At 39.8% G+C, this 15,534-nt stretch overlaps 1 protein-coding gene across 6 annotated transcripts in view; it reads right to left on the bottom strand.

Moving 5' to 3' along the window:
• csnk1db (casein kinase 1, delta b) overlaps nucleotides 1-15,534 on the bottom strand; it is a 195,697-nt gene that overhangs the window by 19,609 nt on the left and 160,554 nt on the right. For 4 of the 6 annotated variants that reach the window (XM_084342579.1, XM_084342580.1, XM_084342575.1 and 1 more), the window contains 3 exons: nucleotides 7,167-7,335; nucleotides 5,418-5,557; nucleotides 4,878-4,943 (listed from right to left, as the gene is read on the bottom strand). In XM_084342579.1, the coding sequence (XP_084198705.1) occupies nucleotides 4,893-4,943; nucleotides 5,418-5,557; nucleotides 7,167-7,335 (360 nt within the window). In that variant the 3' untranslated portion in view covers nucleotides 4,878-4,892. Of the gene's footprint in view, nucleotides 1-4,877; nucleotides 4,949-5,417; nucleotides 5,558-7,166; nucleotides 7,336-15,534 lie in introns of all 6 variants that reach the window. The other 2 variants (XM_084342578.1, XM_084342576.1) reach the window with 2 other exon arrangements.

Raw genomic sequence — 15,534 nt, forward strand, 5'->3', positions numbered from 1 at the left:
TGGCTGCTAACAGGAGCTACACCAAAACAGAAAGGGAAAAAAAAGTACAATAACAGAGATGCACAACAACAACAAACGGTGAATGAACACTTGAATAATAACTGGGCGCACTTCCCCAACTGAAATACACCCCCCACCCCCACCACCCCACAAAAAGAAGATCCCTAGGAGCCCATAACTGGGCCCAACTATGGAGCTTTGCTGGTCCAACCTTGCCATCAGCATGGAGAGGAACAACATGCCTAACATACTGGGCCAAGCCCTCCAGGAATAAACAGTAACATTATAAACTAAGACAACCAAACACTATGACTTAGTTATTAGTATGCGAACAGTATCACAGAGTTATAATCCACTGTATAGTTTGAAGCCAAACATAAACAGAGATAAGCAGAGCAGTAATGACAGTCCTATTTAGTGTTGACTATCATTGTTCATTTCTGCCCGTTACCTATTGTGCCAAAAACGCAGTTTAATGCGTTAGTGCCATTAAGGCAATTTTAGTGTTTACCCACAAACTTCTGGTTGTAGTCACTGTACAAACTTCTCTGCTGCCGTCGTAGTGTCGAATATGTGGCGTTTCCCTTGGTAGGTTACCAAAAGTCTAGTGGGGGGGATAATCCCGTAGCGTAGCTCTGGAATGGATAAGGAAGCCAGATCTTTCTTCACTTGGTCGAAGATTTTCCTTCGCTTAAGCAGGTCGGTGGAAACGTCAGGGAAGAGCATGATCCTCTGGTTGTCAAGAGACAGTGGTCCCTTCATCCTGGCAGCCTTCATTACCCGAGTCTTGTCCGCGTAGTTCAGGAACTTCATTATCACTGCCCTGGGTCGCACCGCTTATTGTCGGTCAGTTACGTTAATTCGGCCGATTCTGTGTGCCCTCTCGATCAGCAGCGGTCCAGGAAAATTATCCGCACCAAGCACAACAGTTAACCATTTCTCCATGCGCACATATCAGTCCCTTCGTTCTTTTCCGGGAGGCCCACCAGTCGAAGGTTGGAACGGCGGCTGCGGTTTTCCAAGTCATCAACTTTAAGCACCAACTTCTCCATGGTTGCTTTCATGGCAGCATTTTGGGCCTGCAGAGATGCGATGTCATCATCCTTGGAGCTAATTCTATCTTCAGCCTCCGTAACACACACTATGACCGCTTTCAGTTCGCTTTTCACTCCCTGTATTGCATTCAGCAGTCTGTCAAATCTGACGTGAAGTCTTCCTTCATTGCTTGAATAGCGGTGAGGATTTGGTCTGGGCTGGCCATCAAGCTAGCACCTGTTGCTTCTCCGCTAGCCATAGCAATGCTGCTAGCTTGTTGTGCAAGATCAGATGTGGAGTCTGTCTTCGCAGGTTTTTGTGCCTGTTTTGTCGGTTTCGGTGCCATTGGGACTACACCTCGCTTCAACTTAAAAAAAGAAGAAGAAAAAAATTGGCTGTACAAGGTTATTTGTGGTTGTTTGGTTGTCTGCCTTCTTGTTTTAACTCACCTTGGACTAGACTTCCTTGAGTTTGGCTTGACTGTTGGCAAACTCTGTTTGAAAGGTGCTATATAAATAAAGTTTATTATTATATTATTATGCTCTGGCAGACGTTGCAGTGGGTGTTAGAATGCTGGTGGTCCTAGCATTAAACTCTGGTAAATAATGAATCAATGGACAACACTGAATAAAACTTTGTGTTACCTTTTTGACACTTTCCCTGCTCAGACTGTGGCTCATTTTTAAAGATGAATGTGCGCAGTCTGCATATAGCCTTCTGTATGCCATGTGTGTTGTTTTTGCAAAAAAAACTAAACAAAAAACACATATGACAACATGCTGTAGCAATTTAGAGTTTGAAATAAACACGGGTATCACATGCAATTGTGTACATGAGAGATAAATTTAATCATTATCACTCCGTCACAGACATTTGTAGCCTACTGTATGTGCGAATGCGTTGCGCAAGGATGGTCATCGGGTCATCGTCCAACAGGTCTTCCAGCCCCCAGAAGGTGCATTGTCACACTGAGAGCAAGGGCAATTGTACAGTAACACTACAAATGTGCAATGCACAACTGTGTCAGGAGCTTAGTAAAATGATTATTGATGGAAAACATGGACATTGATAACCTTAAAATTGGGTTTACAAAACATGTAGGGCCTACTTATAGACATTCAAATGACCCATTAGTAGTTTTTTTCATCAGATAATTACTATAATAACAACAGAAATTGACATAACAGTTTACAGTTGCTATGGCAACAAGTGGCAACTGCCGTTAGCATATATTAGCTAGTTTAGCACCATCGTCTGAAGATTAACAATAACAATAAAATAACAATTTGGTGTATTTGAGCAAAATCAACTACAGCTACCAACGGCCATAGTCTCTACAACCTTAACTAATGTGTTGTCACGGGTTAGATTGCCAAAATCAGAAAAATAACAGCTTAAATCCCTGAGGAGCTAAATAAGCATTAGTAACGGCTGCGTCCACAGTTTGCAGTTACCTACAGTTCCCTCAAATAATGTAACAAAGATGCCCATCAGAGAGGCTTTAGAAGTGGGTGTACGCAATACTGATTGGAAAATATGTAGTTATATAGGTACACCTGCACCACTGGTTACACTCTGCCACAGTCAATTAACTGTGATCTCCACACTGCCTTCGAGCTGGGTGTAAACATATACCTCAGACTGTATGTTTCACTTATAGGCTTATGCAAGTACAAACAGTAACTTAACATTACACATCTTTAGTTTATTTAACTTAGTTTACTGAAAAGCTGTTAAAGTTCAATATCAGCCGAAGCAGTCACATTAACAAAGTGTTAGACTACACGCATCCGCTTCCTGTGGAGCAGGCCCGGACTGGCCATAGGGAGAACCGGGAGTATTCCCGAAGCGGTTGTTTCGATTAACACCCGCCCCAACAGTCCGTATCAACCACACACACAGCGTGTGGAGGAAGGGGTGTGTGGCGTCTGTCTGGTACCTGCTGCGGTGTGTGTGCATGTGTGTGTGTGTGTAGCGAGCGGACCGGGAGAGGAGATGAGGCTTCGTCGATGATGGACCCTTACAAAAAAGAGGAAAGGCGGTGCCGAGAGGGAGAGAGAGAAGAAAAAGAAAGGCGCTGGAGGATGACGCGGCCAAATGCCTAAAATTGACTAAGTTATCCCCCCCCAAAAGCTAAGTTATATAAAAAAAAACACTGGTTCTTGTCAGGATCCTTGAGGCTGTACACTTTTACACAGTGTAAATATGTAGCCTACTAGGCCCTGGCCTTGAAATTAAAATAAGGCTTGGGATTTTAAAATCACAGATTTACAAGCCACTTTTTTTTTTTATTTACTGCGTTTGAAATTATTTATTTGTGCAACAAATGGGATATAGTCTTACTTAGTTGTCTTTGTTTATTAGGTTATATTGTAGGTTGTGGTTCATTAGTAGGTACAGAATCATTTCTACAGTAGAGCAACAACATGCAACAAGTTGCAGACATGAACACCACCAGGCACTGCCATTTGACAGAAATGGCTCTCATTTGTAATAATAACTGTCTTGGCACTACAGCATTATTCTATTAAGCGCTAGTGTTGAATTTTGCTGTCTGTTGCTGACTTGCTGTTATGTATCCCAGCCCAAACATGAAAGCTATATATTCCAACATTAGATTTAGGTTGTGGTTCATTAGTATTCCCCGGTATGATAATTAGAGCCTATATAAAATATTAGTCAATATTATGTGATTGCTTATTAGGAACTATGCTCTCGGACTGTATTATACATTGCATATATGTGTCTGTCAGTGCGTGCTACATGTGTTCTGTGAACATGTGTTCGAAGGCTGTCCCCTCATAGCTGATTAATTGTTTGATTTGGACTTAGTTGTCCTTGTTTATTAGGTTATATTGTAGGCTACACATAAAAAATATGTGCCAGTGAGGCAGTTGATATTCTACATGACATGACTTTTTATGTATAGCTGTAACCTTGGCACTACTTATTATGTAAAACCTTTATTCTCTTCTATTAAGTGTGTTAGTGGATTTTGCTGAGGATTGTTGTGTTACTGTATTTACCAGCCCAAACATAAAAGTTACTGTATATTCCAACCTTAGATTTTACAATAGGTCCCTCTGTGGGTTACATGACTGACTCCTGGCCTGAAAAAGTCTCCCAGTCCGGCCCTGCTGTGGAGTCAACCAGCTGAAATACGGATAGTGCCACTTTGCCATTGCTGAGCACATTGTGGTCGAACGGGGTATAAAGTAAAATCCTGTCATCGGGATTTTACTGTCATCATCAGGTTTCAAGCACTCTGCTGCCGATGTGGCCTCAGGCATCAAATCAACAGTGCAAGCGACAAGCCATAGGCACAGAGCTGGTTAAAGGGGCGTTCTGTCTACACTGAATAGGAAATGAGGGAGGTAAATTCTGATGAACTATGACGCATTATCCAATACAGTACTCATAAGGACTGTAGCCTCCTGCTCAAAAGCAGTCAGTATCTGACTGTTTAATGAGACTAAGGCTGGTATAATGCAGCTATGGTGTCATCAACAACCAGGTAGATGTAATACGTAATAACTTTACTAGTTTTGTGGAAAAAATTACATCAATAACTTGCCGTTTTAGCCAAGTCTCATTCACAAACTGGTGAATGACTAAGCATCTGCATGTTCATCCCTGATTCCTATTTTTGTATTGACATGAACCTGAATTGACATAAATGCTGCAGATCTGATATCATTCTCATTGTATGTTAAAATGACATACGCTTAGCTAAAAACAGAAACACGTTGGAACCAGGAGTGAACACAAGATTCTGTGGCAGTCCAGTGCAGAAATTGAGTTTAGACCCATGCATCTCTGGTGTCTTAGGGACAGAGACTCACCCAGTGTTGCCACCGTCACACAAGGACGTGGCGAGCGTCTACTTGGCGTGATGCTCGTAGGGAATGCTATTCTGAGGTTGGGGGAAGGGAGAGAGAAGGCCCAATATGTCAGAACCCAGTCAGAGCCCACATCATGAACAACCACACAACTGAGTATAGAATAGTTTCTCGAACAAGAAATTAAAGGCTGGTATGCTGTCATAAGAGTATCAAGACTTCTGCAGCTCTGGATCTGAGTCCTTTGTTAAGCACTTCACTTCAGTCTTCTGTAAATCACATACACATCAACTCCATGAGCATCACTCTCCAGTAATTAGTGACCAATATTTAAGTCCTGAGATTCAGACTTCCATGAAGACAAAGTAAAGCATAAAGCACAGCTTTTTCTTGGTGTATTCAGAAGAGGGCTTCTACTTCAAGCCTAGCCTAGGATGAGGTAGAATTACCTATGGTAAGTACAGAGTTTCCTCTTTCTGCCCACACTAGGGGTAAAGAGACATTTGAAGGAGAAAGCAGATGTGCCTCAGGGGAGTCTTGTACCTGTGAAGTGGACATGCGAGAGGTGTCCTGCCGCCCTGTTAGATCTGAGGATGATATGTTGACAGGAGCGCCACGGTGAAGTCGCATGCTGACCTTTCGTTCACGCTCCATACCGGACACTTGTCGAGGGGACGTGTTTGCTGGAGATCAGAGAACATACACAAACAAACAAAAAATAACCAACATCTGCTTTGGAGGGGAACATTTTCAACAAGGTGAAAATAATACCAGCTACACTGCTGAAGCTGGTATTATTTTCACCTTGTAAGTCTGTGTGTGTGTCATGATGGCAAAATGTGGTCATGGAAACACCTACTGGTCATACCTAACCAACTCACCGAATACATATCATGGATTTTCTTGAAAAAAAAAAAAATCATGTATAAACTTCTAAAAAATTCTATAGCTCAACTCATTTTATGTTACGAATTTCAGCTAAATTTAATCATTGTCTTTTTTGTGCGTTTTCTAAACCTCACAAATTGCTTTTTATTCACTGGATTGAGATGAAATTTGTACTAAACATCCAAGAAACTAAGGAAACTTGGCAACATGTATTCATTTGAATTGTTCTTATGGAATGTTTATAATAATCTAATTAAAAACAATACATATTTTTTTACCCAAGTTAAAAATCTTCCATTTTTAAAAATTAATATCTCCACTAGTTTTCTCTTTCTTGCGACCAAATTTTGATTCTGTGTAGTATTTATATAGTTCTATCACATCAAGAGGTTATCTTGTCCTGTATAAAAAAATTCAGTGCGACAAGTCTAGCTAAATGTTAGGGATGCAGTGACATTCCTCCTCTGATTGGTTAGCTTCGTTGGCTGCCTTCTCAATGCCTGACTCAAATTTTAGCTCACACAGTAGCTCTGGTTATGCCTCTTTTGGGCAGTGTTTGAGCCTGTAGTAACACTCCAACCCCTTCACACCTACGCAACCTCTTCAGCCTCTCTCCCGGTCTCCCACTGTACAACCAGAGGGAGGAAGGGATTGCTACTGACTGCTGTGTTGTCTTGCAGTTGTACATAGTCCAATCACTCATTGCCAAAGACAATTCATGGCTAGTCTTTACACATGTGTAGGTCATGGCACATTTTTTTTTACCATAGGAGGAAAGCAGAAGAATCGCAAGTAAAACTGTACAAGAATAATAAATTCTGTTCACGTCAGACAATGGTTAAAAGGACATTGTTCAAGTCATCTTTTTCTTGTTTTTTTTTTTTTATATTATGATACATTTTATATCATTCAGATTCAAAGATTTATCTGTGAATTCTGCCATTTGTACAGGACATACAGAGGATCAAAATTTCGAAATTCTTGTTTAAAGTCATATATTGGTTATATCAAACAAAGGAATATTTTAGCAAAATACCTGTTTCGCCACATTGACTTATCTCATGTATTCCACTGGACCATACACCCGATTTGGAATTGTGGGTGGTGTGATCTCATTGCAAGATAGTCTCTGGTTCAATATTTGACTGTGTTTTTGGAATTAATGTTTTCGTAAAAAGATAGAAATACATTACTTCCGGAATGTTAATGCTGACAGTCCAGTCAGAACAAAGCACATATTGTACAACAACTTAACAGCCTTGAAATTTTAATATCATAAAAAAAACACTTCCCACTGATCACTATACTGATGCTTTTTAAATTATTTGTATCAGGATCATGTCACACTGAAATTTGTAGTGAGTTTGAGTCCAGATGGGCTGAGGAAGGCTGGACTGAACTGACCTGTGTGTGAGGTGGGTGTCAACGGGGTGGGCGGGGCTCCATCCTGGGTTCCTCGTGGTCGTCCTGATGCAGCAGGTACTCCTCTGGTCCCTGGGTTCCTGCCATGCCTAAGCCTGTCCTCCCGGTCCCGGCGCTCTCTCTCTGCTTCTTCTGCTGCACGGTTGGCACCCTGTGTACAACAATTACTGTCAAGTTATCTGATTTCTTTCCTGCATTTATTTAAGTTTTCAGGTTTAGGTTTCAGTTTTCAGGTTTCAGGTTGATAACCTTCAACACAAATCATAAAGAAACAGATATACACAAGGTTACTAAATTAGTATGTTGAATCACATTTCATGAATGATAATCACAATTTTAATTAATAATCAAGTAAATAAAATTAATGATCACACAACATACAAATTCACTCTCAGTCTAATTACACCAATCATGGGCCTACACAATCATAATAAATTGTAGCTAATTAATCCATTGACAAAATTGATTATAAATGTATATGCAAAAATAAACAGAAAACTTTGACTTTAAACAAAGGATTTTAACACTTTTCATTATCAAATGTTTACATAATCAAACATTAGATTGAGTAATCTTTCATTAATTAAACTTTAAGTCCAAACAATTGACTGTGCGGCGTCTCACACAGCCACACCGCTCATTAATTATCAATGAGCATACTCTCAGCGCATTTCAACCCAAATCAGCTGTGCAGGATAAACATAAAAAGATGCGTCTTTACACATACCAACAGCATCTCTGAAGCTTCCTTTGCATTGAGGCAGGATTTCTTTTTCAAGCCGGACGATCTCGGACTTGTCTCATTCATTCATTCATTGATCATTCAAACGCTGCTAGTGTAATTTTTTCTTCTTCACCTTGATGCACCGGAAACTCAGGTATATCAGCACTGCTCAGCTCAGCGCTGCCCTCTTGTACGAAATGCGCAAGGCACACACTTCTGTCTGAACAATTACAAACTATCAACAAAAACAGAACTGTTACCTCTCTGGTGGCATCACAGGAAAAATAAAAAAAAAAGTACTATAAAAACACTATATACAAGACTGTAGTCTCATGCTGCTTTCCACCAAAAGACTTACAGTATAGGACCGCATGTAACCAACTGCTAACCTTTTTCCTCTGTGATGCTAGCATTCACCATCTCTTTTCTGACCCTCCCTCTCTTTTGCTCGACCACTCACTCATTAGGCTTTCCTGCTCTCTCTCTTTTGCTCAAACACATTCTATGCACAGCACATGTGGTTGCTTCTTACAACAAGGAAACTAACCTTGCTAAAGAAAAGGCTGAAGGCAGCGAGACAGATGGCTGCTGATAAAACAGGAGTTTGGGGTATACGTAATGGTGCGTTAAGACCAAACGCAAAGAACATTCACCTTGTGTTACATGTGCTAGTTTGATTGCAGAAACTAAACTCGAACAGGCTGTTCATCAGCTGATCAAAAGTTTAAGACCATAAGCCCAAAAAAACTCAACAGAACTAAAAGTGTCAAAAAAGGACTCAGTAGTGAGTAGCCCCACCAGTCATGTTGATCACTTCAAAAATTCCGTTAGGCATGCTTGATGCAAGTGTTTCCAGGAGGTTGGTGGGAACGTTGCTCCATGTGGTGAAGATGGCTTCACGAAGGGTATCCACGGTCTGGAACTGACATCCGTTTCTGTAAACTTCCCTTGCTATCCATCCCCAAATGTTCTCAACTGGATTTAGATCAGGGGAACACGCAGGATGGTCCAAAAGAGTAACATTATTATCCTGGAAGAAGTCCTTCGTCAGGCAGGCGTTGTGAACTGCAGCGTTGTCCTGTTGAAAGACTCAGCCATCACCGCACAGACAAGGGCCCTCAGTCAAGAGGGATGCCTGCTGCAACATCTCCACATAGCCAGTCGCCATTTGACAACCCTGCACAACCTGAAGCTCCATTGTCCAATTATAGGAAAAAGCACCCCAGGTCATGATTGAGCCTCCTCCACTGTGCCGCGTAGAAAACATCTCCAGTGGGAGCTCCTTGTCATGCCAGTAACACTGGAAGAAAATTTTTCTCGATAGAGAATAAAACTTTCTGGTAACCCTTTCCTTTACAGTCCCCTAATTACTAGGTAATTACCAATGGTAATAAGAAAGTAAATACAATGAAACTATGGCCAAAATACTGGGCATTTACCTGGTAACTATATGGTAAATTATAGTGTGTTATTGGGTAATTACTGCTGGTAATAAGAAGGTAGTTACAGTCCCCTAATTACTAGCTATTTACCCAGTAAATATATGGTAACAAAAAGGTGTTACTAGGTATTAACCACTGTAATAAGAAGGTTAGTACAATGAAACTATGGCCAAAATGCTGGGTATTTATTTACCCAGTAAATTATAAAGCGTTATTGGTAATAATATATTATATATCGGTTTTGGGTAATTCCCACTGTAAAAACTAGGTAAGTACATAGAAAATATACCTGAAATTCTAGGTATTTATCTGGTAAATTATATTGTGTTATTGGGAAATTACCACTGGTAATAAGCAGGTAAGTATTTTCCTGTTATATGTATGGTAAATTAAGATTGTTTGTAGATACCTTCCCTTTGCCATTGAATAAGAACAAACTTGCACCATGTAGGTTCAGATATATTACGATGCAATACATGACAATTTTCTCGGTAAGTAAACTAAAACTGTACTGTAAAAGAAAGCCTTGTTTGTTTCCATGTAACTACCATGTTCTTACATATATAATTTGTAATAGATAACGCACCTCACTGGTAAATAAAGATAACACTTAAACAAAAAAACAAAAACAGAACTCTTCAAAATGTTTAAAATCTGAAATAAAGTATGTGAATATTTCGGGCTGCTGCCAGAGTTCACTGAGGAGGACACTGTAGGAAACATTTTGAAGAGTTCTGTTTTTGTTTTTTTGTTGAAGTGCTGTCTTTGAACCCCGAATCTGCAGTAATAAGTATTGTTCTGCCCTCTGATAAAAGTTGTGATTTGCCCTTTAATTCATTTCATTAAAAAGGGAGTTCATAATTCATGTAATGTTAAAAAATACTATTTACAGCTAAAAAGGTGATAATATTACATTGCTTTGCATTATTTCATGATGTACTCTTATTTTGAAGGCTTGTAAGAGATGCGCTATGCATTATGGGATAGAGACGAGTTGTTGTAAACAAGTGAAGCTCTGATGAACATGATGGTGGTTTTCCATGTGTCTTAGTGTGCGTTCACACCAGCCTTGTTTAGTCCAGTTAAACCGAACTGTGGAGCGTTTGCCCCATGGTGCGGTCCGTTTGGGTCGGTGTGAACGCTGGCCGCGAACTCTGGTGCGGACCAAACAACCGCACCTTGGTCCACCTTGTAGCACCACATTATGTAATAACGCCCCATTATGTAATAATGTAATACATTTTCACTTCATTATGTAATAACGCCGCATTTTGTAATAATCTGCCACATTTTGTAATAAAATTCTTGAACACAATATGTAATAAACTTTGCTGCATTATGTAATAAGTTCATACATATTGCATCAGTAATTACAAAATGCAGGTGTTGCACTTTTTTTATCAAGAAAATGTAATAATTTGGTGCATTATGTAATAAACCACCAAAATGGATGTCTTAATTAGAAAAAAAACATAATACCATCTGAACGACATTGACTTTAAGCATACCAGCATGAATCGTTAATATGAATTAATTTTAAAAACTAGTAGGATGTTTCATTGGTCAAATCTAAATCAAATATAACTGAATTCATAGAGAATGTGTTTGAAAGCTCATAGAGACAAAAACTGCACTAAATGAGTGTTACTGGCACGAACACTATCGGTGCACTGAAATGTTGGAAGACATACACACATGCAATCTGGATTATGTTATGCAAATATTATACGTGATAGAAAGCAGACAAAACACGAAAACAAATATGGAACAGAAAATGTAACAAATTTTGACCTCTATCTGTAGTTATAGGATATGTAAAACAAACCCTCACAATATATATGAGTGAAAAGTAGTCTACAGACAAGAGCTGACAACTTTTTCTCAAAATTCTAGCAAAGAAAAAAGTAACTTGTTCAATACATTTGAAATTGTTTACTGTAGTAGACTTATATGCTTACTTATACTTAAGTACCAAAGGGTATTGCTGCCATTTCAGAAAAAAATAAATAAAAATCATATGACGTTATAATTGTTATAACGTGATCAGCTGGAGGGACACCTAGGGCTCCACGGGTCCAATGTCACGGTGCGCCCTCTAATCAGACGCTCGGATCGGACAAACCTCAAAAGGTAAGCATGAAATGTCAATGACAGTATAAATATGTCAATGAAACTAAGACTATCCAGGTGGATTCATGGATTCACTTCCGCCCCCTCCACCCGAGACCAACTTATCACGTTATAACGTGAAAATGATAAATTATAAATATTTATATTTTAATATATATATTATAATTTTTTTTTTTTTCTGGTATGATAGCAATACGCTTCCGTAAATGTGTATCTATGTACCGTAAAGATTCATAATGCCACACATTCGGCGGGTGTTAGCCTACTGTAATTTAGAGCACTGGTAGAATGTATGCATGTGCTACTGCCAGCCACAAGGGGGAGATACAAACATTTTGGCTTCAGTTTAGGGGAGCAATTTCATCCTCTATAGCTTACACTTCAGCTGTTGAAATCTGTGCTTTGGTCTGATGAGTCTAAATTTGAGATCTTTGGTTCCAACCACCGTGTCTTTGTGCGACGCAGAAAAGGTGAACGGATGGACTCTACATGCCTGGTTCCCACCGTGAAGCATGGAGGAGGAGGTGTGATGGTGTGGGGGTGCTTTGCTGGTGACACTGTTGGGGATTTATTCAAAATTGAAGGCATACTGAACCAGCATGGCTACCACAGCATCTTGCAGCGGCATGCTATTCCATCCGGTTTGCGTTTAGTTGGACCATCATTTATTTTTCAACAGGACAATGACCCCAAACACACCTCCAGGCTGTGTAAGGGCTATTTGACCAAGAAGGAGAGTGATGGGGTGCTGCGCCAGATGACCTGGCCTCCACAGTCACCGGACCTGAACCCAATCGAGATGGTTTGGGGTGAGCTGGACCGCAGAGTGAAGGCAAAAGGGCCAACAAGTGCTAAGCATCTCTGGGAACTCCTTCAAGACTGTTGGAAGACCATTTCAGGTGACTACCTCTTGAAGCTCATCAAGAGAATGCCAAGAGTGTGCGAAGCAGTAATCAAAGCAAAAGGTGGCTACTTTGAAGAACCTAGAATATAAGACATATTTTCAGTTGTTTCACACTTTTTTGTTAAGTATATAATTCCACATGTGTTAATTCATAGTTTTGATGCCTTCAGTGTGAATCTACAATTTTCATAGTCATGAAAATAAAGAAAACTCTTTGAATGAGAAGGTGTGTCCAAACTTTTGGTCTGTACTGTACATACATACGATATATTGGAATATCGGATTTTTAAATCACCAAATATTTGTATCGGTATCGGCCTTAAAAATCCTTTAGCGGTCGGGCTCTAAAAGGTATGAACAAAGAACAGATTTCAGACTCAGAAAATGTCTTTTAGAATTTTGAGTTGATTGATTTGCAACTAATATGAAATGCTAACAGATAAAAGAACAAACTTTTAAGTTAGCGATCTGATTAGCAATGATAAGTTAAACTAGCAGATGCATGACGATTCATGCTGGTATGCTTAAAGTCAATGTCGTTCTGATGGTATAATGTTTTTTTCTAGAGACATCCATTTTGGTGGTTTATTACATAATGCACCAAATTATTACATTTTCTTGATAAAAAAGTGCAACACCTGCATTTTGTAATTACTGATGCAATATGTAAGAACTTATTACATAATGCAGCAAAGTTTATTACATATTGCGTTCAAGAATTTTATTACAAAATGTGGCAGATTATTCCAAAATGCGGCTTTATTACATAATGGAGTGAAAATGTATTACATTATTACATAATGGGGCGTTATTACATAATGTGGTGCTACACACCTTGTAGAGGTGGTCTCGGTCCGCTATCAAGTGAACTCCAGAGCGGAGGGGGGCGGGGTCTACAGAATAGGGGCATTCATTCATTCGTTCATTCATTCAGGGAGATGCATGGATTCTATAAACAAGAGCTGCTTTCATGATGAGCCAACTTTGTGATTTTTACACGTTTGTGATTGTCTGCTTCCCTCACTGGTCCCGCTTGTGTAGAAAACACGTCACGGTAGGCCCTCATTATTGCCTGTCGACTACTTCTGTACAGGCGTCGGATCGCATAGCGTCTTCGGCGAAATGCATGGATCAAGACATTATTTAATGCCCGCTGCTCTATGAGGCGTTCATACGCGTGGTCCATTAAAGTTTGCGTGTAAGGGCTCCAGATCAGCACTAATGTAAAAATAAGCAGACGCTCCATGATGTACAGTAGGCTGCTGATCTGATGTACAGATTTGCTGTCTACCCGCCTAAACAGTTTGACCAACAACAGAAGGGCGTTGCGGCCACGCGAGTTTTGTTTACAGATTTTGGACCGTTTGAGTTTGGCCTTTGTGAACGCAAACCGGACCGACTCAAAATTGAAACGATGTATCATCCTCGCGTTGGTTCGGATCAAAAAATGGACCTTTCACTGACCTTTAGGTGTGAACCCGACCTTAAACTTACTCTAGACACCTTCGAAAGCAATGGCTATAAGTTTTGGTTGTTTGGCACCTTAAAGCACAAGTTTAAATGTCTTAGATGTGTTTTCTGTACAGAGTAAAAGTTCGTTTTTTGCATATCTGTTTTGATAGTAGCTAACTAACTTTGCTAGCCTATTGTTTGACTGTGTTAGCATGCTAATAGCATTTCAAGCCTTTTGTTACCATATTAGCATATCAATGACATTTACCTTTCATATTTGCATATGACATTAGCGCCTGTTGTTATCCTAATAGCTAACATTAGCACCAATCGCTACCTGTGTTTTAGTCACTCTGTAACAGGTTTTATGCTACTAAGATATTTTCTCTCTCTTTTTTTCTATAACAGTTTTACTCAAAGTCTTTCACCTGTAAGTATGGAAACTGTAAAGGAGCAAGGAGCTCACTTCCTGGCTCGTGAAAACTGAGTGTGGCTGGCTATTTATCTGCGATAACGTACTGGATGTATATAACACGTAGTGGGAACAGTACAAGTATGTATTACTTAATAATGTTCATGGTAACTTTGGTACATCTTGTTACTTTACACTGTACCTTTGTTATATATTGGTATTAAACATTCCTTTTTGTGTGGTACAATTGCATCTTACTCACTGGGTAATTTGACATGTTTTACTTAGTAATGTTGTGGAACTTTTAAGGTTCAAGTTTGTGTTCTTTGCATGGAAAAGGGCATAATCTATTACAAATTATATGGCAAGAGCCTGTTAATAGAATCGAAACGAGCAAGCCTTTTCCCAGCAAACATTTTCTCGACCTGGGTCTAGATGAAGACGTCCAATCGACGTCGCGTCACGTCGTGACTTTAATTCGACTGTTTTTCAACATCATAAAATAATATGGCAAATATGACCTAATTAAATATGCATTTTAGAGCGGTTTAACTGAATAAACACTGCCAGAAAACGTTTTCTGGACCTGCGTCTAGATGAAGACGTCCAATCGACGTCGCGTCACTACGTGACTTTAATTCGACTTTTTTTCGACATGATAACATTAGGGGGAATACGATCTCAAAGAAAACATATTTAACTGAAAAAACACTGTCAAGAATGATTTCCTCTATCTACTGCTGTGTCGAGATGCAGATATCCAATCATGTCGAGACGTCTGATTAACGTCGGGCAGGCAGGTTGATTTGACGTCTATCTGAGGGGCTGAAATGACCAACTATTTTTCCTTGTGTAGTTAGAGCACCTAGCGGTTTCCTACGCATGCGCAAGAAGAACTTTGCAGTGTCAGTTGACGAGGAGGAGACACAGACACCTGTGAAAGGTGAGTTACTAAAAGTACTGTAATTTAAAATGAAACCGTGTTTGGTAAGACATTATACGTTTATCAGTTGCATGTTAGAGTTTTGATTTTGTTGCTGCATTGTGTATTGTTACAGATAGCTTTTTTTTTTTTGCTTTTATTCGTAACCGAGCTGCGGCTAGCAGCCGAGTTAGCTGCCGTGTGAAACTAGCCCTGAATTAGCTCACAGGCTACGTGAGGTGTTCGATGCTAAACCCAGCCGAACATCTGTGCAACTCTCGGTTTAGCATCGTTACAGAACCAAAACACTTGAAGGGGCCGTCCAGACAGGCGAAAACGTTATTTTTTCTCCGTCTTCCTCGGC

The sequence above is a fragment of the Pagrus pagrus genome (genome assembly GCF_965226575.1).
Source record: "Pagrus pagrus genome assembly, chromosome: 21".
In the NCBI taxonomy this organism is placed as follows: domain Eukaryota; kingdom Metazoa; phylum Chordata; class Actinopteri; order Spariformes; family Sparidae; genus Pagrus; species Pagrus pagrus.